This window comes from Panthera pardus, unplaced genomic scaffold (assembly GCF_024362965.1).
Source record: "Panthera pardus isolate Hobbes unplaced genomic scaffold, ASM2436296v1 HiC_scaffold_15, whole genome shotgun sequence".
Taxonomy (NCBI): Eukaryota; Metazoa; Chordata; class Mammalia; order Carnivora; family Felidae; genus Panthera; species Panthera pardus.
Window position 1 is genome coordinate 11,680,476 of NW_026526710.1, and position 23,408 is coordinate 11,703,883.

Genomic DNA, 23,408 nt, shown 5'->3' on the forward strand with positions numbered 1-23,408 from the left:
TGAAAGATACTTTTGCCAACAGAATTTGTCAACACAGAATTTTATGTTGATGGTTTTTCCTTTCTGTACTTTAAAGCTGTTGTTCCACTGTCTTCTCATTTATATTATTCTCAGTGAGAAATCCAGTGTTCACCCTTGTTTTTGTTCCTCTCTGTGTAATGTGTTCTTCTGCCCACTCCCACCCCCCCATCCACCTCTGGCTCCTTTGGATTTTCTCTTTTATGACTGGTTTTGAGTGACTTGATTATGATGGGCCTTGGAGTAGTTTTCTTCATGTTTCCTGTACTATGGGTTTATCAAGCTCCTTAGAGCAGTGGGTTATAGCTTATTTCAAGTTTGGAAAAATTTTGGCCACTAATTCTTCAAGTATTTTTTTTTAATGTTTGTTTATTTATTTAACATTTATTTATTTTTGAGACAGAGCATGAATGGGGGAGGGACAGAGAGAGAGGGAGACACAGAATCAGAAGCAGGCTCCAGGCTCCGAGCCATCAGCCCAGAGCCGGACGCGGGGCTCGAACTCACGGAACGCGAGATCGTGACCTGAGCTGAGGTCGGACACTCAACCGACTGAGCCACCCAGGCGCCCCAATGTTTATTTATTTTTGAGAGAGAGAGAGGTAGAGTGTGAGCGGGTGAGGGGGACAGAGGATCCGAAGCGGGTTGTGCTGATAAGCAGAGAGCCCGATGTGGGGCTAGAACCCACCAACTGTGAGATGATGACCTGAGCCGAAGTCAGATGCTTAGCTGACTTAGTCACTCAGGTGCCCCTTCAAGTATTTTTCTTTCCTTCCCTTTCTTCTCTCTTGTAGAGACCCCAATTACCCATATATTAGCCCACTGGAGGTTCTTCTTTGATGTTCAATGATAGGTCAAAGACACTCTTTCCATTAAAAACAATTTCCCCCTCTTTTCTCTATTTCATTTTGGATATTTTCTGTCACTGTGACTTCAAGTTTATTAATCTTTTCTTCTGTAATGTCTAATTGCTGTTAATCTCATCCAGTGTATGTTTTTCAGGTTTTAAAACTTTTTATTTACACATTGAAAAAATTGTGCATTCTAGTAGTTAAAATAATTTGAACAAAAAAAATAATGCTCTGATGCAACTGCATTTTACAGCCTGCGGGACATCTTGGAAAGCTTGAATTTTACTCTAGATTTCACTGTTGTCCCAGCTAGCTTCTTCCTTCACCAACATGCAAGTTCTTTTCCTTTCCTGCCAGCCAGAGAGGCAGATGGGAGGTGTGGCCTTTGTCGTCAGTAGTCCTAGATTCTTTTTTTTTTTTTTTAACATTTGTTTATTATTGAGAGACAGAGAGAGACAGAGCTTGAGCAGGGGAGGAGCAGAGAGAGAGGGAGACATAGAATCTGAAGCAGGTTCCAGGCTCTGAGCTGTCAGCACAGAGCCCGACGTGGGGCTCAAACTCACAAACCACAAGATTATGACCTGAGCCTAAGTTGGAGGCTTAACCAACTGAGCCACCCAGGTGCCCCCTTTTTTTTTTTTTTTTTTTTAATGTTTACTTATTTTTTGAGACAGAGTACAAGCAGGGGAGGGCAGAGAAAGAGGGAGACACAGAATCGGAAGCAGGCTCCAAGCTCTGTGCTTACAGCACAGACACGGGGTTCAAACCTACAGACTGCGAGATCATGACCTGAGCTGAAGTCAGACACTTAACTGACTGAGCTACCCAGGTGCCCCAGTCATCGAATCTTTGGTGTGAAAAGGGTCAGCATTTAAACTTGATCCAAATTCTTTACAATTTACAAAGTTAAAGAGCTAGAAGCAGCAGAATAAGTAGGCAATGCTTGTGGAATGTACAGTGCACATTGTTAGTGCACACTTCACTACATTTTGCCTGCTTGCTTCTTCTGGTTAGCTGTTTCTTTTGAAGGAAGTAGATTTTGCGTTTCTATATTCTTCAGTTTGACTTCTTGAGTTTCTCCCTATCAGCCATATCGGGTTTGTCAGACATGGTTGCAGAGGAAGCAGAGTGAGGTACATGAGCATCAGAGTCTGGTCTGGGCGGGGGCTGCCACTGAGTGCCCATTCGGTGTATTTTTGGTCTCAGACATCGTCGTTTTCCTCTCCAGAGGCTTGATTTGGGTATTTTAAAACATCTTCCGTCTGTATCTATCTAACTTTTTGTACAGATGGAATATAACTTATAGTAACAGGTTTGATGTATTTCTCTGCTAATTCCAACATACATGTGTCAGTTCTGGGTTGGTTTTGATTATTTCCATCATTGGTCATGTTCTCCTTTTTCTTTGTTGCCTGGTCATCTTTGTACTCCAGATATTGTGAGTTTTACCCTACCAAATGCCACGTGAGTCATACAGTTTTCCAATCTGGCTGACAGGAGCAGGTACTCTTTTAACCCCTTCACGTTATTCCTTCCTTAGCCTTAGGTGATTTCCTCACATGCACGCACTGATTGATACTCTGATGAATGCTCAAGGAGTGCACCTGCAGATCTCTGGGACTTTCTCTGTTTGTTGCTCTTGTCTTTCATACTCTGTCCTATTAACTCTGGCTGCCTCAGGCTTTCTAGACTCCCAGCTCTGTCTCCACCAGGCAGGGAATGTTTCTCCTACAAATTGTCTTTAATGTTTTCCCTTTTTCTTAAATTTGTTTCTGATTAGTAAAAACTGTACTATTTACCGTACACAACATGATGTTTTGGTGTGTATATACACTATGAAACAATTACCACAATAAAAGTCATTAATATACCCACTGCCTCCCATAATTACCTTTTTTCATGGTCAGAATACCTGAGATCTACTCTCTAAGCAAATTTTAAGTACATAAATATTAACTATAGTCACCACAATGTACATTAGGTCTCTAGAACTTACTCATCCTATATCTTTCATCAGTCTCTCCTCTTTCCCCCACCTTCCAGCCTCTGGTACTACCACTCAACTCTGTTACTATCAATTCAACTTTTCTGGAGGTGAAGAGGACAGAGAGGACTATCTTAATACAGCTAGAAAAATAGTTTATCATCTCTCAGGATTTGTCCTTTGTTGTCTGATGAACAGTATCTTAGAAATCATTATTTCAGGTGGGATAGTAAGTCCAGTTCCTGTTACTCCATCTTGGTTGGAAGCAGAAGTGCTTCTAGGTAGTTCTTTTAAATATTCAGGTTCCGGGGCGCCTGGGTGGCGCAGTCGGTTAAGCGTCCGACTTCAGCCAGGTCACGATCTCGCGGTCCGTGAGTTCGAGCCCCGCGTCAGGCTCTGGGCTGATGGCTCGGAGCCTGGAGCCTGTTTCCGATTCTGTGTCTCCCTCTCTCTCTGCCCCTCCCCCGTTCATGCTCTGTCTCTCTCTGTCCCAAAAATAAATAAAAAATGTTGAAAAAAAAATTAAAAAAAAAAAAAATAAATAAATATTCAGGTTCCAAACTGAGCAGATTTTGAAGTGAAGGAGAGGTCCCCTTTTATTCTTATTCATGCTGTTTTTAAGTCCTTGAGGTACTAGCACATTGTTGAGGTACTGGAACCTTGTCTTTTTAGAAGAATACAGGATGCCGTCTTGGAGAGGTCAGAATTCTTCCTGGAAGGGACTCTTAACCAAACCATGAGGCTCAGGTGGTACTCGAAATGTTCTTCACTTTATAGTTTCCTACGCTTACAACTCAAAATCTGCTAGATACAGGAAATCTGCCTCCTACTGGAATAGTTTGACTTTGCCATTTGGCTTCCTGTTCTATCAACCACTGTCTAAAACTCCCTTATCTGTTACTGGTGCTGAAGAAGCCTCAATTGGTTATGACTTCAGTTAGAATTGGTGACCTGCCTAGAAAAGCCTGTGGAGTATTGACTAGTTAGGTACCTTTCACCCTGGTCCTCTGTAAACTTGGCTAATTAGTGGCTTAGCAAACTGTCCCACTGGAAGGGCAGCCCTAACGGGTGACAAATTCTCCAATAAGACCAAAGGAGACTATATACGTATGTATATAGATGTGATAGACTCCCTAAAATATGGCTAACACTCCTCTTCTGAATATGGTCAGGACTCTGATGTGTTGGCCTTCCTGGGAGTTTTTAATTAAAAAAAAAAAAAAAAAAAAGGCCCTGTATTTTGGAACATTCATCTTTTCCTATCTAGTACTGGGGGCTTCTATTTCTCTGGCAATCAGAGGAAGACACTTTAACAGAGATTAGCAAGTATACGGGTTGTTCTCACCTCAGTCAGCCCTGGTCATTGCTACAGGACTGGCTCTGGGGACAAACTTTACCCTGTCAATTGTTTAGTTCCACAACAAACTGGACATAATGTTTTGCATATATTTCCCCTGCTAAGACACCTGCCCTAGTTTTCAGTATACGGTTTCATTTCTATGGTTTTTAAACTTTAATTCATGTTTCTCATGGAAGTCCTAACGATTTGTGGACAGTTAAACTCTAAGACTGGTGGTGCAAGTCATGAGGGCCTGTGTGGAGCCACGGGGATATGAAGACTGCTTCTTCCTTGTGGGCATGCTTTGGAAAAGACCTATAATAATTTAAATTGCATTTTTCAGATTCACTTATGAATGGATTGACAACATTTACTATGCACAGTCTGGTTCTCAGAATCCTGGAGACAGCATAGTAAATTTACAGAAATTGTTAACCCCCATCTCTACCACTGGGACTGGCTAGCAGGCATAGTTAGCTTCTCCTATGCTTTCTGCTGGCATTATATATTGATGTCTGGACTGGAAAGTTGCCAGTCATCTCTGATTTGACCCTAGGCACAGCTGGTACAGAGCCTCTGTCTTAAGACTGGGTAAATGAAACAGGGTGCTGAGAGTACTGCCAGATAGGCTTAGGGGTAGTATCTAAGTCTAGTTCAATTTTTACTAACTGAGGACTATTTAAGACTCTATCCTGGCTTTTTTTTTTTTTTTTTTTAAGTGTTTATTTATTTATTTTTGAGAAAGACCGAGAGGGTAAGCACAAGTCGGGGAGAGGCAGAGAGAGAGAGGGAGACACAGAATCCAAAGCAGGCTCCAGGCTCCAGCTGTCAGCACAGAGTCAAGTGCAGGGCTCAAACCCACAAACTGCAAGAACATGACTTGAGCTGCAGTTGGATGCTTAACTGACTGAGCCACCTAGGTGCCCCTATCCTGGCTGTTTTAAGACAAGGATTCCTCTTCTTTTCAAACACTGGTAGGCCGTGGTTACCTTAAAACCAGTTTTAACTGTTCCATTTTCGTAGAACCTAATTTAAGAACTGTTGCAAAGGACGTGAAAGCTTTAGACAGACTAATGAGGTACTGGGGTGGTGGTGTGGTGGGGTGCAGAGTCAGCAAGCATGTCATATAATCTGAAGCTTACTCTGAATTTCTTATTGCCTCAAATAAGCTTAGCTAAAATCAAGCACTGCCTGATCCTTAGAGGCAGACCGTGGGTGACTACTACACAAAACAGAATGAAGTTGGTTAGATGAAGTGGTGGGGCCCCACACATTTGCTCAAACAGGAGGTTCATGTATTGTAGCTTTACAAAACAAGATCAACGAACCTAGGTTTAACAGATTCCAAGCCACTGTGACTGAAGTCCAATAAGAGTTACCCATACCGTATAGCTAACAACCAACTTAAGCAGCTTAAATAAAGTCTTTGCTGAAGACTCTGCCTCCTGAGCTATCCAGGGGCCATTCTGAATTACGGGCCTTTATCCTGCCTTACTTGGTAATCTCTATTAACTCTACAGACATGAAACTGCTTGGCTGGATCTAGAACAGTTTATTCCATCTTCATAAAAGACTACCCTTCACTCTTCTCCCCTCTCCCTGCCATCCCAATTTTACTGTTATTACTACACAATAACATACATTTATTCATCATGATGTTATTACTAGACATTCCAGCCAAACTGTATCTGGGCTATTCACTTAACCTAAGTCTGGGTTACTGAAAGCAATGTTTAAATACTCACTGAAAGACTTGAGCTATTGCTATTTCATCACAGACAACCATCTACCATCACAGAAAAAGCCATCTAAATTATAGCATATTATTTGCTATTGTTAGTTGCCTTGTCATCAACTATGACTGAACAGGAAATAGTTATGGGTCAAGCTTTAGGAGGCAGACAAATTTCCAATTATTGATGCTTGCAAAGAAGCTACACCAAGAATCTACTACTAAGAATCCAGGTAGAAGAGATGGTCTTTTGCCTAGGAAACTGAAAACTTCCTAAAGGTTAAAATAATGATAACAGTTCACCTTTACTGAGCTTATACTGTCAAGCTAATTATGCTAACTGCTTTATAGGCAAGATTTCTTTTGTTTCACAGAATAACTATAATTAGTAATGTTGACTGTATTTGGAGACAGAGCATTTAAAGAGGTAATTAAATTAAAATGGGGGTAGATAGGGTGGGCGCTAATCCAATATAATTGGTGTCTTTATAAGAGGAGGACATTAGGTGAGAGAGACCAACCAGACACATGCACACACAGAAGGCCAGGGGAACAGCACCATCTACATATGAAGACAGTAATCTATAAGCTGTTTCAGAATGAAACCAACCCTGCCGACACCTTGATCTTGGACTTTTGGCCTCCAGGAATACATTTCTGTTTTTTTAAGTCACCCAGTCCGTGTTACTTTGTTATGGCAGTTGTAGCAAACTAATACAAAGATGCTCTATTACTATCCCTACATGGTTAAGGAAACCAAGGTTCTCACTGTACACCTTGCCTTGGCTATATATTATCTTCCCTTCTAAAACAAATGAACATCTATTTTTCTGGGGGGGGGGGAGAATATATATGATTACCAAAAAACCTCAAATGATAGAAAAAGGTACAAATAATGGATTCCCATAATCTCTAGAAATAATCTCTAGAAATAAATGCACTTGGTATAAAATTGCCTTTTTTAAAAATGAGGATTAATATTATTTCACAAATTAAGCTTTCATTCAATAGTACGTCAAGGGCATCCTTTTACATCAATACATACTGCTTTTTCTCATTAAAAAAAATAATAACTACACAGTATTTCTCCTTGAGTTAATGTGATCCAATATCATTTTTGGATGAACTGCATATATCCTGCCTTGTTACAGAGAAATATTAAGACAAGCAACCTTTTATAAGCAGATGATATGGTTTTATCTTGAATTGGGTGGGGTTCAACTGACAACTGAGCCTGCCAGTTAATTAGTGTCAGAAGAACAACAGGGGTGCCCGGGTGGCTCAGCCAGTTGAGCATCCGACTTCGGCTCAGGTCATGATCTCATGGTTTGTGAGTTCGAGCCCCGCGTCAGGCTCTGTGCTGACAGGTCAGAGCCTGGAGCCTGCTTCAGATTCTGTGTCTCCCTGTCTCTCTGTTCCTCCCCTGCTCACACTCTGTCTCTCTCTCTCTCAAAGATAAAGATAAAAAAGAAAAAGAAAGAAAGAAAGAAAGAAAGAAAGAAAGAAAGAAAGAAAGAAAGAAAGAAAGAACAACCACCGATCAAGGTTCTTCCAATTTAAATTAGTGTATAAGTATAAATCCTAAGTGTGCCTTTTTGGGGTCACTTTGATGTACAACACAATATATCACAGACACTACATCAGGAAGTGGTTTAATATTCTCTGAGAGCTTTAAAAGATTTTATTTTGGCTAAGGTGGAGATCTGGTCATCGTATTTGCTCTAAATTTTTTGGACTAAAGCTAACTCAGCTGTAAGGAACAGAACTTTAGGAAATCAACTACTCATGTCTTTATGTACTGGACTGGATTATACAGGATTTTCTGAGCAAAGTCCTAGGCCTGTGGGAACGTCCCACTGCTTGCCTAGCATAAGGGGGAAAGATGGGCTTGTCGTTAGGCCTTTTTAGGTTCCTTGGTTCTGATGAAGATACAAATGTGCTGTGAGCACTGTTAAGACAAAGAGGTCTATATTCAGCTGGCAACAAACTACATGTCTAGACTGCTGCCAACATTTATCAAGAGATCAATACTCAGGAGTAATCAGTTGATGAACTAACAACCCATTCATTTCTCTAGATATTCTAAAACATAACATTAGACGAGCATAAGCTAGCAATCTGGACCACCACTTTCTGCTGCTGGCTGTGTGCCTTTTTTTTTTTTTTTTTAATGTTCATTCATTTCTGAGACAGAGACAGAGCATGAGCAGGGGAGGGGCAGAGAGAGAGGGAGACACAGAATCAGAAGCAGGCTCCAGGCTCTGAGCTGTCAGCACAGAGCCCGATGCGGGGCTTGAACTCACAAACCATGAGATCATGACCTGAGCTGGTCAGTCGCTCAACCGGCTGAGCCACCCAGGCGCCCGTGTGCTTCTAATTTTGGCAAAATTACTGTTGCTGAAATGTATTTTCATGAAATGCCACTAGCTTATATTGAAGGGCACTATAATTCATTCAATAAACATTTGAGTGCTAACTGTGAAATGCTACAAAACTCAAAGCTGCATCCTCTTTTTGAGGACCTTCAGGATAAAGGTCTGTCTGATCTTAAGACCAAGAACAGATGCAACTCACCTGAACTGGGTTCTTTTTATCCAAAGGCACTGTGAAGTTTTTTTTTTTTCTTCTGAAAGTTGGCTGCTAGAAAGCTTGCTGTGGTATTTGTGGACAACCAGTAGTAAAGGTGTTGGCCAATATGGTTTGCATTTTTAGAATTATTTCTGGCTCTCTGTCTCCACCCATACTTTTTCTTTTCTTTGGCCCCATTTTAATTTACCTTATCTCATCACAACTTGGAAAACAGCGAATGGTCTAAAATCCTTTTGAACAGGGCAGAGCAAAAACAGACAATCGCAGGAAGCAAAATGGAGCCGAGAACTATTTACTGAGTTACATTTGTTCATTCATTTGAATTCTGATAACAGAGTACACTGTGAATACTGGAGAAGAAAATTGGAACTTTTTATCTTAATATTTTACTTTAAGAATACCACGTTTTTTGATCATCCTAATAGTAGAAGCAGGTGCAATGAAGGAGAGAATGCACTTGGTCAGGGTAAACACTATATGGTCGAACAGGATTTAAGCTAAGTGTGTGTTCCTAAAAAACTCAGTGGTTTTTATAAATGGAAAAATATACGCATCCTACCCTATATTTTATGATATTTTTTAAAAGAGTTGATGAAATTGTTAAATATATCAAGGAACTTGTCCATATACATTACAATGTACACATAACCGTTTCCTACATTACCTGATAAGTCAGATTTCTGTATATGATGTTTTCTTAAAGTAGGACAGGCTCTGAGAAGGCAACGAGCAGCTCAGAAGGTAAAACATCACACACCATTGTGTGATAAACACACATTCTGACACTGTCAAGCATGGTGGGACTTGTTTTTGTTAACCTGGTCTGATTTTACAATTATACACGTTTAGTTTGAAGGGCAACACAATCACAGAAAGTACATTTCTTATTATCTCTGTAGTCTCATTAACCTGATGACATTGTCTTCCTAGACCAGGTTAGGGTATAAGCAAATAAACCGCTTTGTCATTAAAGAGAGCACAGGTATGGGGCGCCTGGGTGGTTTAGTCAGTTAAGCATCTGACTTCGGCTCAGGTCACGATCTCACAGTCTGTGAGTTCGAGCCCCTGTGCTGACAGCTCAGAGCCTGGAGTCTGCTTCAAGTTCTATTTCTCCCTCGCTCATGCTCTGTCTCTCTCTCTCTCAAAAATAAACATTAAAAAAAAAATTTTTTTTTAAAGAAAGCACAGGTACTGTTTTGTTTTTTTTTTTTTTTAACATTTATTTGTTTTTGAGAGACAGAGACAGGCAGAGCATGAGCAGGGGAGGGGAAGAGAGAGAGAGACACAGAATCTGAAGCAGGCTCCAGGCTTTGAGCTGTCTATTAGCACAGAGCCCGACGCGGGGCTCAAACTCATGAACTGCAAGACCATGCCCTGAGCTGAAGTCGGACGCTCAACTGACTGAGCCACCTGGGTGCCCCAAGGTCTTTAAAAGGTAGTAGTTACCCTGCAGTTATAGAAGTTTCATTATTCCTTCAATAGCCAACTTTAGAGATTATAGATAAATACATAATTATTTAGAGAGAGAGGAAATAAAGTATATCTCCCTTTTGATTTTTTAAGATCTCAAACCTGTTATTTTTCTATGATTCCTGACGGGACAGAAGTCAAGTGTCTTACCAGTAATGAGCTGCAGTTAGAAGTTCGTATTCTCTGTCTCTCTCCTTCTGTTAATGCTCTTCTATAGTTTGTCAAACTCTTCAGGGACATACTGATTAGATGAGTAATTATGCTATTTTTTTTCTGAGTAGCTGGAAAGACTAAGGAGAGACAGGTGTCAGTTGGAAGTAATTTAGGAAATCCAGCAGAGCTCAGCCACGGGATGGCAAACATAAGGATTCCTAAACTGAGGATTTATTTTGGCTTTTAGAATCTGGTGTTCTGCGGTATAGTTTTCCCCTCTGTACTTAAGAACGTGAAAGCCTGATGGGAAATAACCAGTACAACTGACAAATCTTTTATCCTAAATTTTATGATATTCACCATGTCTTCACAGCTTTTAATAAATAAAATGTGGGGACACCTGGGTGGCTCACTTGGTTGAGCACCCAACTCTTGATTTTGGCTCAGGTCATGATCCCGGGGTTGTGGGATTGAGCCCTGTGTCCATCTCTGCTTAAGATTCTCTCCCTCTCTCCCTCTGCCCTTCTCCTCTGCTCACACACATTCTCTAAAATACAATTTAAAAAATAATAAAATGTGGTAATTTAACTGAGCAAATAATATATTTTTATGGTCTCAGGGGAGATAAGAAAATATTTGGTTGAGTAGCTGGGGGCAATACAGACACAGTTCTATTCAAATTCAAGAAACATTTTTTGTGCTTGTCTATGGAGGGTAGCATAAAAGTGAATCACGGAAGCTAAGAGAGGAGAAAATTTCAAGAGTAGGTGGTGGCATACCATCAAGGACAGCTCAAAAATGAAGCCTGGAGGGGAATTTTTTTTTTTTTTTTTTTTTTTTAGCAAAAGGGAAAAACTCTGAGACATCTGCAGAGTTTCAAATAGACCTGTAAAGGGTAAATAACATATTAATGAATGGGCCCTGAAAATGCTATCAGCAATTAAGAACTAACGACTTAGAAAGTCAAGAAAGTTTCCAGAAAATGTGTTGTGCAGGCCACTTGAATAGGCTTGGGTCCTGGGACCCCAGGTGAAGCCCAGTGAAGCAATCTTCTCCAGGTGATTTTGATGCACAATAAAGCCTGAAGACCACTGCTAAAGAAGAAAAAAAAATTCACCAAAAAGGGATTTATAAGAAAGCTTCTCATTCCTTCGGACTGTACTACGAGATCAATGTATTTGGTTCAGAAATGAAATTTTGTTATTGTTCTCAATGGCCAAAAGCAGTAAAGTACTTAAATCCCAGCTCCATCACTTACTACATTACTACTTAACATTTTTGGGACCAGTTTCCTCATTTGTAAAATGGGAATATCAATATCTATCTTGCGGCACCTGGGTGGCTCAGTCGGTTAAGATCCAACTCTTGATTTCAGCTCAGGTCACGATCTCAGGGTTTGTGAGTTCGAGCCCCATGTAGGGCTCTGTGCTGATGCCATGGAGCCTGTTTGGGGTTCTTTCTCTTTCTGTCTCTCTCCCTCTCAGGCGTCTGCTCTCTCTCAAAAATAAATAAACATTAAAAAGAAAAAACCAATATCTATCTTGTTGAATTAATATGAGGATTAAACAAGACTTTATGTAACACATTTAGCACTGTACCTGTCACATAAATGCTCAGTAAAATATTAGCTATTTTCTTCATCTTCATCAGATTTCTTTAATATAGTCAATGTCAAAGTAAAAATTTATTAACAGCCAACAGAAACCATACATCTCTACCCAACCTCCTCACGCAAGCAAGAGACATCAACTCGCAATAATTAAAAAGCATCTAAGCTGTAGAAAACCCAAATGGTGGAAGTCAGACAGCAAGTGGGCTATGAAGCATCATGCAGAACCCACAGGGTACCCAACTGGCTACACCTCAATGGAGAAGTCTCTGTAAATATTTTCATCAAGGAATCTATGTTGAAATAAGTCACAGGCCAGTTCTTCAACCAGCTATCCTGCGTTTATGTGAAAGCAAAAATCAAGGAAATTACTTTGCTACTGATTTTACCTCATATTTCAATTCTCACTTCTATTATCACAAAGAGATGTGTTTGAGAAGAGGCATAAACACCCTTACGTGACCCTAGGTCAATGAGTAAAAAGAATCTATCAGGTTGAACTACATGAAACTGCTAACATTTGACAAGTTTTGATCTACCAAAGCAATAATTATAGTATTGCTTATTAAATACTTAGAAACAAAGAGATGTGAAATTTTATTGTAAAAATATGTTTGGTTAAGCACTACTAAAATATACTTACAACTCCCTCTGGAAGCTTAGAGAGATAGCATTACAGTCAGAATATAGTTAATATGACACTATTATTGTTATAAATTATAGTAATATTTGTAATTAATCAAGTAACAATCTTCCAGATGGGGTCTGCGGAGGTTAAGTTTAATTTACCCCAAATTAAACAGTTTGGGAAGAGCAAACTAGAACGAACATCAGTCTCTTGACAAATTGTATCTGCTTTGTAGATCAAGTTTCCATGAAAAACCAGCTTCTTTTACAGAGCCTTCCATCTCAGAAACTGCATCATCGTTGGATCCAGTTGTTTAGGCCATACACCTTGGAGGCTTCCTTGCCTCCTCTCACACACACACTATCCATTCTATCAGCAGTCATGTCCTAAACCCACCGACATTTCACTCCACCACTATTAACCTAGTTAAAGCCACCATCATTTCTTGGAGCTCGTGGGTGGCTCAGTCAGTTAAGCATCTGACTTCAGCTCAGTTCATGATCTCACGGTTTGTGAGTTTGAGCCCTGCATCGGGCTCTGTGCTGACCGCTCGGAGCTTAGAGCCTGCTTCAGATTCTGTGTCTCTCTTTCTCTCTGTCCCTCCCCCACTTGTTCTCCCTCTCTCTCTCTCAAAAACATTAAAAAAAAACCAAACAAAACATTAAAGCCATCATCATTTCTTGTCTGTACTAGGGCACTGCTTCCTTTATGTCACTTTCTCCCTTTACCCAACAAGCTATTTCTCATAGAGAATCCAGAACAATCTTTCTAAAACATAAACCAGATTATGGCACTTCCTGCTCTCAACCCTCTGTTGAAGGCTGATTTTTAATTGCACATGGAACATTCTTCAGGACAGATCATATGCTAGGCCATAAAACAAGTCTCAATAAATTTAAAAGGACTGAAATCATAAAAAGTATCTCTCTGACCACAATGGAATTGAATTAGGCTCTTAAAATTCCTTTCAAAGAGAGAATTTTGAGATATCCCCCAATAGTAGGAAAGTAACCAATGTCCTTATAAAGAACCCATGGGTCAAAGAAAAAATCACCAGGGAAATTACAAAGTATCTTTAATTGAATGATATGAAAATACAACATAATAAAATGTATGGGATGCAGTTAAAGCAATGCTTAGAGGGAAATTTGCAGCTTTAATTGCCTAACTTAAAAAAGAAGAAAGGTTTCAAATCACTAACTTCAGCTTTCACCTTAAGGAACTAGGAAAAGGAGCATAAACTAAACCCAAAGCAAGCAGAAGGAAGAAAATAATAAAAATTAGAGTAGAAATCAATGAAATTAGAAAATAGAAAAAAAAATAAAGAAAAATTAATGAAACCAAAAGTTGTTTCTTTGAAAAGATCAAAATTGAGAGCCTTCAGCTAGACTGACCAAGGGAAAAAAAAACAAAAACAAAAACAAGATACAAGTGACTACAATAAAAAAATGAAAGAGGGAACATTACTACCGACCAATAAAAATTAATTATACATGAGCAATGTGAACAAGCTAATGCCAATAAATGAGATCATTTAGAAAAGATGCACAAAACCTAGAAAGACACAAATTACCAAAACTGATTCAAGAAGAAACAGAAAATCCAAGTAGACGTAGAAGAAGAAATAAAATTAGTAATTAAAAATCTTCCCACACACAACCATAAGAGAGCTGGAATGGTTATACTAACATCAGACAGTTTAAGACTTTTAAGACAAAAATTGTTGCTAAAGAGTGATATTTTATCTCACTCTATCAGGAAAATATAAAAATTGTAAACATCCAGAAAGTGAAAAGACAAACCCACAGGCCAAGAGAAACTCTTTGCAAGCATTTATCTGATAAAGGACTTGTACCCACAATATATAAAGAATTCTCAAATCAGTAATAAGAAGACAATATAATTTTAAAATGGGTAAAAGATTTGAATAGACACTTCACTAAAGAGGACACACATATGGTAAATAAGCATGAAAAGATGCTCAACATCATGAGCCACTAAGGAAATGCAAATCAAAACCACAGCGAAATACACTTCATATCCACCAAAACAGAATACAGTATCTATAATCAAAACAGATAATAACAGAAATTGGAGCCTTAGCAATGTAAAATGATGAAGCTCCTCTGAAAAACAGTGGCAGTTTCTCCAAATGTTAAAAAAAATAGAGTTGCCATATGACCCAGCAATTCCAGTCATAGGTATCTACTCAAGAGAAATGATGACTTATGTCCCCACACAAACTTGTACATGAATATTCATAGCAGCCCAATGTGGAAACATAAATGTCTATCAATGCGTGGATTAGCAAAAGAGAGTATTATCGGGCAATAGAAAGGAATGAAGCACTGACACATGCTACAACGTGAATAAACTTTAAAACATTATGCTAAGTGAAAGAAGCCAGTCACAAAAGGTCACGTACTGTAACATTCTACTTAAATTGAAATTTCCAGGATGGGCATATCTATATAAAAGACAGAAAACAGATTAGTAGTTGGCTAGAGCAAGAGAGAGAGCAAAGAGTAATGACTACTAATGGGTACGAGGTTTCCTTTGGTATAATAAAATTGCTCTAAAATTGGTGATAAGTGCACAACTTTGTAGACATACTAAAACCACTGAATTGTACACTTTACATAGAAGAATTTTACACTATATATATATATATATCTCAATAAAGCTGTTAAAAAAACCCCACACCTTACCAACACTTAAAAAAGGGGGCGGGGCGGGGGATGGGGAAGGAATAAACTAGTGAGCCAAGCAGGAAAAAAAACAAAACCAAAAAAATTTTCCCACAAAGAAAAGCCTAGCTTTAGACAGTTAAACTCTATCAAATACTTGAAGAAACAATACAGTTCTACACAATCTTTTCAAGGAATAGACGAAACACTTTCCAACTCATTCAATGAGGCCAATATTTTCCAAGTACCAAAGTCATAAGAAGACATAATAAGTACAGACCAATATCCCTCATGAATACAGACACAAATCATATATATAAATATATATAATTGTATATATGATATATGATACATATATATATATAATAAAAATATATGACCAGGGCGCCTGGGTGGCTTAGTTGGTTAAGCCTCCGACTCCTGATTTGATTTTGACTCAGGTCATGATCTCACAGTCGTGAGAATGAGCCTCACATCAGGCTCAGTGCAGAGTGTGGAGCCTGCTTGGAATTCATTCTCTCCCTCTCCACCTGACCCTCCCCTGCTGGCCTGCGTGTGTGCCGTGGCATGTACATGTGCGCGCGCTCTCTCTCAAAATAAATAAAATAAATGTAAAAAAAATAAGCCATATGTGTCTTCCAGCTACCTTGGTCCTCATGCTCTTGTGACAAGAATGATCTACTAATTCATTCTGTATCTTCTTTAAATATATATACATACATCATATATATGTACATACACATGATATGTATATGACAAAATCCATTCATGATAAAAACTTTCCACAAACTAGAAACAGAAGGAAATCTCCTCAACCTGATAAACAGCATTTATGAAAACCTACAGCAAACACTATACTTAATGGTGAACAATTAAATGCTCTCTCCTTAAGATCAGGAACAAGGTAAAGAAGGATGTGTGCTCTTGTCTCTTTCTATTCAACACTGTACTGGAGGTTCTATCCTATACAAGAAGGGGGAAAAAAGGAGGAGGAGGAAAAATTAAAGGCATTCAGATATGAAAAGAAGCAAAACCATCTTTATTTGCAGACCATGTTATCCTGTGTGTAAAAACCCTAAGGAGTCTGTACACAAAAAAACTACTAGCACTAACAAATGAGTTCATCAAAGCTACAGGATACCACATCAATATACAAAAAGTCAACTGCACTTCTACATGCTTAGCAATGAAAAATCCAAAAATGAATCCAAGAAAAAAGGAGTACTTAGGAACACTGGAAATACTCAGGAACATCAAAAGAATGAAATACTTAACAAAAGAAGTACAAGCATTGTACACTGAAAATTACAGAGCATTACTAAGTAAAACTAAAGATCTAAATAAATGGAGAGACATTTCAGGTCCTGAACTAGAAGATTCACTATTATGAAGACAGCCGTTCTTCTTGGATTGATCTGTAGATCCACAATACGTGCAAACCTCCAGCAGAATGTTTTTTTGGTAGAAACTGACCAGTTAAATATAAATTTTTATGGAAATCCAAAAGACCTAGAGTATTTGGAATTTTGAAAAAGAACTAAGTTGTAAGACTTAGACTACTGGAGTTCAACACTTACTATAAAAGCTACAGCAATCAAGACCTGTGGTACTGGCCTAAGAAAAGACCTATAGACCAAAGCACAGAAATGGGAATCCAGTGATGAATCCTTCCATTTATGGTCAACTGTGTTTTCCCAGTGGTGCCGAGGCAATTCGATGGGGGTGAAGGACAGCCTTTTCAACAAACGGTGCCGGCACATCTGGACAGCCATGTTCATAAGATGAATTTAGATTTATTTGTACTTCATGCCACACAGAAAAATTAACTCACATGAATTATGGACTTAAATGTAAGCAGTAAAACTAGAAAACTTCTTAAAGAAAATACGAGAAACTCTTTGTGTCTGTGGATTAGGAAAAGACTTTTTTGCTACAATACCAAAAAACATGATCCATCAAACAAAAAATTGGTAGGGTTCACTTTATCAGAACCAAAGATGTTCACACTTTGATTTTTTAAATGTTTATTTTTGAGAGAGACAGCGCAAGTGAGGGAGAGGTGGAAAGAGAGGGAGATACCGAATCTGAAGCAGGTTCCAGGCTCTGAGTTATCAGCACTCACAGAGCCTGATGCGGGGCGCAAACCCATGAGCCATGAGATCGTGACCTGAGCCAAAGTCAGATGCTTAACCGACTGAGCCACCCAGGTACCCCAAGACATTTATACTTTGAAAGACAGTATGAAGAAAATGAAAAGGCAAACCAGAGACCGGGAGGAAACATTTGCAAATCCTACGACTGACAGAGAACTTGTATCCAGAATATTTAAAGAACTGTTACAATTCAGTATAACAAAAATAACCCAATTTAAAAATGGCCAAAGATCTGAATAGACATTTCACCAAAGAAGAAAAGTACGTGGCCAATAAGCACATGAAAAGATGCCCAACATCTTTTCAACATTTTAATTGGAATTATTGGGGAAATGCAATCAAAGCCACAATGAGGTATCATTTCACACCCCAGTACTAAAACAGTCATAATAAAAGTAAAATAATGGACAGCTCCTGGTCATGATCTCACTGTTGGTGTGTTCGTGCCCTGCGCTGGGCTCTGTGCTAACAATTCAGAGCCTGGAGTCTGCTTCGGATTGTGTGTGCCTCTCTCTCTCAAAAAAAAATCAACATAAAAAAATAATAAAAAATAAAAGTACAATAATGGGTATTAAAAAACCCTCAAATCTGCTACTGAACTGTATACTTCAAAATGGTTAAGATAGTAAATTGTTACGTATATTTTATCACAATGAAAAAAATTTTTAAGCCCTCACCAATACTTAAAACAAAAGTAGTGAACAAAGTAGGAAAAAACAGAAACAATCTTTTCCCACAAAGAAAACCCCAACTTTAGATGGCTTTACTGGTGAGTTCTATCAAATACACAAAGAAGAAATAACAAAATTTTGCACAATCTTTTCCAGGAAACAGAAGAAAACACTTTCAAACTTATTCAGTGAGGTCAATTTATTTATTTTTATTTTTGAGGTCAATTTAAATGTGTAATTAAAGGCATCATGATTTACTTTTTGCAGAAATGCATTGAAGTATAAAAGACATAAGGTATTGGACCAGAAGCATCAGGAGCTGGGTTCCAATCCAGAGTCTGTTACCAACTAGTTGTGTAATCTTTGTCAAGTTACTTCATCTTGTTGGGCTTCAGTTTCCCTATTTGTAAAATATGAAGGTTGACTGGAGAAATCCTTTCCATCTATATGATGTAATTCCATGGTATACTTATTACATAGAATTTTATTTAAAATTTGTCCAATTGTATAATTGCTGTCACCATTCTGGAAAACAATATGGCAATATGTATGTAGTAATAGCCAGCTCATACTCTCTGGCAAAGTATTTCAACTTTCAGATATTTGACTTAAGGATATAATTCAACCAGCCACAGAACACATAAAAATAAAAAGATGGTCACTTTAACCATCTACATGTCCAACAATAGTAGAATAAGAGTAGTAACACAAAGAAATATCAAATTACTAAAAATTAGTATGAAGAAGATCAAGGAAAATATTTTTTGTTATGTAAAAATAGAATATAAATGAGTTAAATTACGAAAACGTACACCGTATATAAATACACGCCAAACAAAAAGTCATTTCTACTGATGAAAGTTAAGTATTCAAATTTTGAGTCTAAAAGATTTTGGTTTTAATTACAAAGTTTTTTGAAATATTGATACATGATATACTCAAAGAGAAAAAATCAGAAACTCATCCAAAGGACAGATAACAAAATATCAAGATTATGTTGATAAGGCTCTAAATTGCTCTGGCTTGATTAAGGCTTTCTCAGAGTGGTTGTGAACCTAGGGCTCTCGGCAGAAATCTCAATGATTAAAACTTTCATCAGCTGATTCTGGAATTATCAATGTATTTTATTTGTTCTACCCAGTATTGCGATAAAGCCTGGAGGTCTGATTTTACCAAGTACTCATTCAAATCCAGATATAATAACTGGACAGTTCAAAATTCTTATGCCTGATTATTTATCAGTCATCCCCTTTCAAGTTCTCAATTTAAAAATTATCATCCAGCCTCCATTTGTAAATATATAAGCCACAAGACATCTGTGTTACATAACCACTAAAGCTCCTCCCTCAAGTAAGGAGTGTGAAAAGAAGGGAGTATCTAGCTTCCTGACTTTCCTTTGTATTCCTACGGCTGCCTGCTTAGGACAGGAATTTCAAGAGGATCCAGTCTCAGCATTTCCAAGGTCAGTAGACAGAATACTTGGGGAATGATACTGGGCACGATCCTAATAACAGTAGGCTGAACCATATGAAATCACTGGCAATTGCTCCATGTGACTCAACCTAAGTCAATGCCTTTGCATTAAGAAAAACTTGCTGTTCCCTTTGAGACTGTAGAATCGTCGTCAAGGCTTCTCTCCTTGATCTTTTCAATGAGTACACTTATGGGAGTCATTACTTTCAGAACCAGAATTTAAGCAATTTTAAATTTTAATTTTCAAGCAATATTTACATGTTTGCATTAAAATGAAGTGTTTTACCAGCAGCCAACCAAAGAATAAATTTCAGAATTATCCCGCTCTAACTCGATTCTTGTCAAAGTCATATTTCCCTTCACAGAGCAGCAAGTTTTCACACTTCCCGCACAATGCTGCCTCCACCTCCAACTGAAATTTGTCCCATCCTGAGAGCATCTTACCTGAAACTACCATAGACTATAAGTAGAATGGAAATCAGAAATGTAGACACTTGACTGGAATCCACCAGGGAATAGGCCCTAGAGAAATGAGAAAAAAAAAAAAAAAAGTTAAATCACATGGCAGCAAGTCCTCATGGAGTTTACAGTATGGTGGAGTTCAATCTCACTAAGTTTCATTATTGTCTTTAAGTTAAAAAAAAAAAAAGGTGTAAATTAGCATTAACAAAATAACATAACTAAAATGAGACCTGCTAGTTTAACATAAAGAATACATGTGTAGGTTCACAGCTATTATTAGGTAACACTCATAGGATGTTAAATGACATCAATGTAAAAATCCCACCTCCGTATACCACATGATGCTTACAACATCCACTCCCAATTTAAGATATGCCAAGATATCTACCATTACCGTACCAAAGATAAAGCCTCAGTGATTATCATATGGTACCAAAATCAAAACTATATATACCAAAAGGTATACAACCAGGAAGTCGTACTCCCATCTAGTTCCCCCCAGGTCCTCTTTAGATAACCACTTTTACTGGTTTCTTGTATAGCGTTCTAGAACATATAGTATCAACACATATTATTTCTCACCATTTCTCACACAAAAGATTAACACTCCGTACTCCCCCCACCCTCCTTTTACAACATAACCCAGAGATCTTCCTATATCAATATGTGCAGAGTTTCTCTTCTTTATTTTTATTTTCTTTAAACATCTACATAGATTTCTATTGTGTGGACACACTGAAAAACAGTTTTTGTTTTTAAAAAAAATTCCTTTTAGATGGACACTGTGGTTGTTTCCAAAAATTCTGTTACCCACAATTGTGTAATAAAGAGCCTTATAAATTGTACCTGCAACGCGCACATGAAATGACACGTCTGTGCAGAACAAAGGTCCTAAAAGTGAGACTGCTGGATCACAGAGGAAATGTACTTGCAATTTGGATAGATGTTGCCAAACTGCCCTCCAGAGAAGTTCTATCATTTTGCATTCTCACCAGTAACAGATTAGGGTTCCTCTTTTCCAAAGCCTTGTCAACAGTGAATGTTGTATAATTTTTGACTTTTTACCAATCTGAAACATGAAAATTGGTATCTCGATATGGTTTTCATTTGCATTAATTTTCTGACGTAATTAAAATTTAAAATTGATTAAAAGTGAGCTTAAGCGGCTTTTCACATGATTAAAGGCTAGTATAAGCATTGTTAAAAGAATTTAAACATTTTTTTCCAACTCCAGAGCGATAAAAAACAAAGGGAGCCTTTTTTTTTTTTTTTTTTTCCTTTTAAGAAACCTTTCTTTTGCTGGTGTATTACTTGGATGACTTGGCTTTTTCATATCCTGTGTATTCTGAAGCACATTGTCATTACCTAAAAGGTAGATTAGAGTCTAAACTTCCCAAACTCAGTGTCTTAAGATCTCATACTACTGTATATTCCTTTTGCTACATCTCTCACATCAATGGAGGCCCTCCAGAGACTCATCACTGAAGACTTCTAGAAGTCTGGGGTTCAACTGTTATTAAACCAGCTCTTGTCTTCCACACATCCTCTGGGCTGTGTTCTTGTCTGTGTGGCTGACCATCTTGTAGTCACTGACTTTCTTCAGTCTTTTTCAAGGCAAGGGTTTGACCATATGCAAAATACCTTCTGAAGAGGCTGAGCAGGTCGACCAGCCAATAAGCCTGCTACCCACTGTAGAACGAAACACGGCATTTCAGGAAATGGTTTCTTCTAGCCTGAACAGTTTTATTTTCCAAATCTATACAAGAAAATCTGGTAAAAGCTGACTCCAAATCTAGTCCACAATTTATAATAAAACTTTTTTTGTTTGTTTTATTGGGGGGGGGGGGGCAGGAGGGGCAGAGAGAGAGAGGGAGTGAGAGAGAGTCCCAAGCAGGTTCCACGTCGTCAGTGTGGAGCCCGATATGGGGCTCTACCTCACCAACCATGAGATCATGACCTGAGCCGAAATCAAGAATCGGACACTGAACCTACTGAGCCACCCAGGCACCCCTATAATAAAACTTTTTGAAATGTCATATATTTTCAACTCAAATTATCATTATGGAAGTTTTACAAAAAGCTTTTTTAAAAAAAAAAAATAATTATTTATTTTTGAGAGAAAAAGAGTGTGCGTGCATGCAAGCAGGGTAGGGGCAGAGAGAAAGGGGTACACGGTATCTGAAGTGCGCTCTGTGCTATCAGTGGGGCTGACACGCGGGGCTCAGACTCACGACTGTTAAGGTGATGCCCCGAGCCGAAGTCAACCCTTAACCGACTAAGCCCCCCAAGCGCCCTGGAAGTTTTACAAAAAGCTTTTTAACACAAAGAATTTATTATGCAGAATATGGTTTAAAATTAATTTTAGCCAATTTTAGCATTTTAAAAATAAAGTATCAATTTTATTTTTTAAAAATTACAAAAATAATTCATGTTCATTGTAAAAATCCAAATAACAGGTAAGAAGCAAAAGTACCAGTGCCATGCCCCTCCCTCTTGTCCACATGCCCATTCCCTAGGAGCAGACGCTGTTTACAATTTGGTATGTGTATCCTTCCACATAAAGTGTGTATGCAGAATGTATACACACCATAAAAACGGATACACACTTCGTGTCCTTCTGTAACTTGGCTCTTTTTTCAAACTCAACTATGTAACAGGGGCTATTCTTTTCTACTGCCTTAATTTATTGGCCTTTTGCTATAAAATTAAGACATGGAAAACCTGCTAATTTAAACTGTACTCTTTCTTTTTTTAAGAGAAATCACCTAGGTTCAATAAACACAACTTTTAACCATATACACATTGTCTAAAAATTCTCATTTCTGAGTTATTAACAACAGCATACCACACTTTTTCACCTCACTTGACCTCCCGAATTAGGAGGGTATAGTTTGTTGTTTCTAACCTCAACAGAAACACATGGGGATGCCTCCGCCTATGCTGTTCTTTTTCGTCAATTTAAGATTTAGTGGGGCGCCTGGGTGTCTCAGTCGGTTAAGCGTCCGACTTCAGCTCGGGTCACGATCTCACGGTCTGTGAGTTCGAGCCCCACGTCGGGCTCTGGGCTGATGGCTCGGAGCCTGGAGCCTGCTTCCAATTCTGTGTCTCCCTCTCTCTCTGCCCCTCCCCCGTTCATGCTCTGTCTCTCTCTGTCTCAAAAATAAAATAAACGTTAAAAAAAAAAAAAAAAAGATTTAGTGAAGACAGGAATGTTTCCATTGCCCTTTTTTCAAAGGCAACCATGGAATCCCACAGGTAAAGATAACATCCACATCATGATACTGAACAGTCAAATATCCTGTGAAAAATATTAGGAAGAGCTGCATCTTTACTCTCGCCGATGCACCCTAACTCCTGTCTTGGGGCGCCTGGATGGCTCAGTCCGTTAAGCCTCTGACTTCGGCTCAGGTCATGATCTCGCAGTTCATGAGTTCGAGCCCCACGTCTGGCTCTGTGCTGACAGCATAGAGCCTGGAGCCTGCTTCGGATTCTGTGTCTCCCTCTCTCTCTCTCTGCCCCTCCTCCCTTCACCACCCCCCCACACTCTGTCGGTCTCTCTCGCAAAAATAAAACATTAAAAATTTAAAAA

At 38.6% G+C, this 23,408-nt stretch overlaps 1 protein-coding gene across 2 annotated transcripts in view; it reads right to left on the reverse strand.

Moving 5' to 3' along the window:
* The window catches only part of SPPL3 (signal peptide peptidase like 3), a 136,451-nt gene that overhangs the window by 28,404 nt on the left and 84,639 nt on the right, over nt 1-23,408 (reverse strand). The window contains exons 1-2 of one of the 2 annotated variants that reach the window (XM_019467244.2): nt 19,802-19,872; nt 10,134-10,273 (exon numbers count right to left, since the gene is read on the reverse strand). Coding sequence is in view for 1 of the 2 variants with exons in the window: in XM_019467243.2 (XP_019322788.1) it covers nt 19,802-19,879 (78 nt within the window). In the remaining variant the exon portion in view is untranslated. Of the gene's footprint in view, nt 1-10,133; nt 10,274-19,801; nt 19,880-23,408 lie in introns of those variants that run through there. The other variant, XM_019467243.2, reaches the window with a different exon arrangement.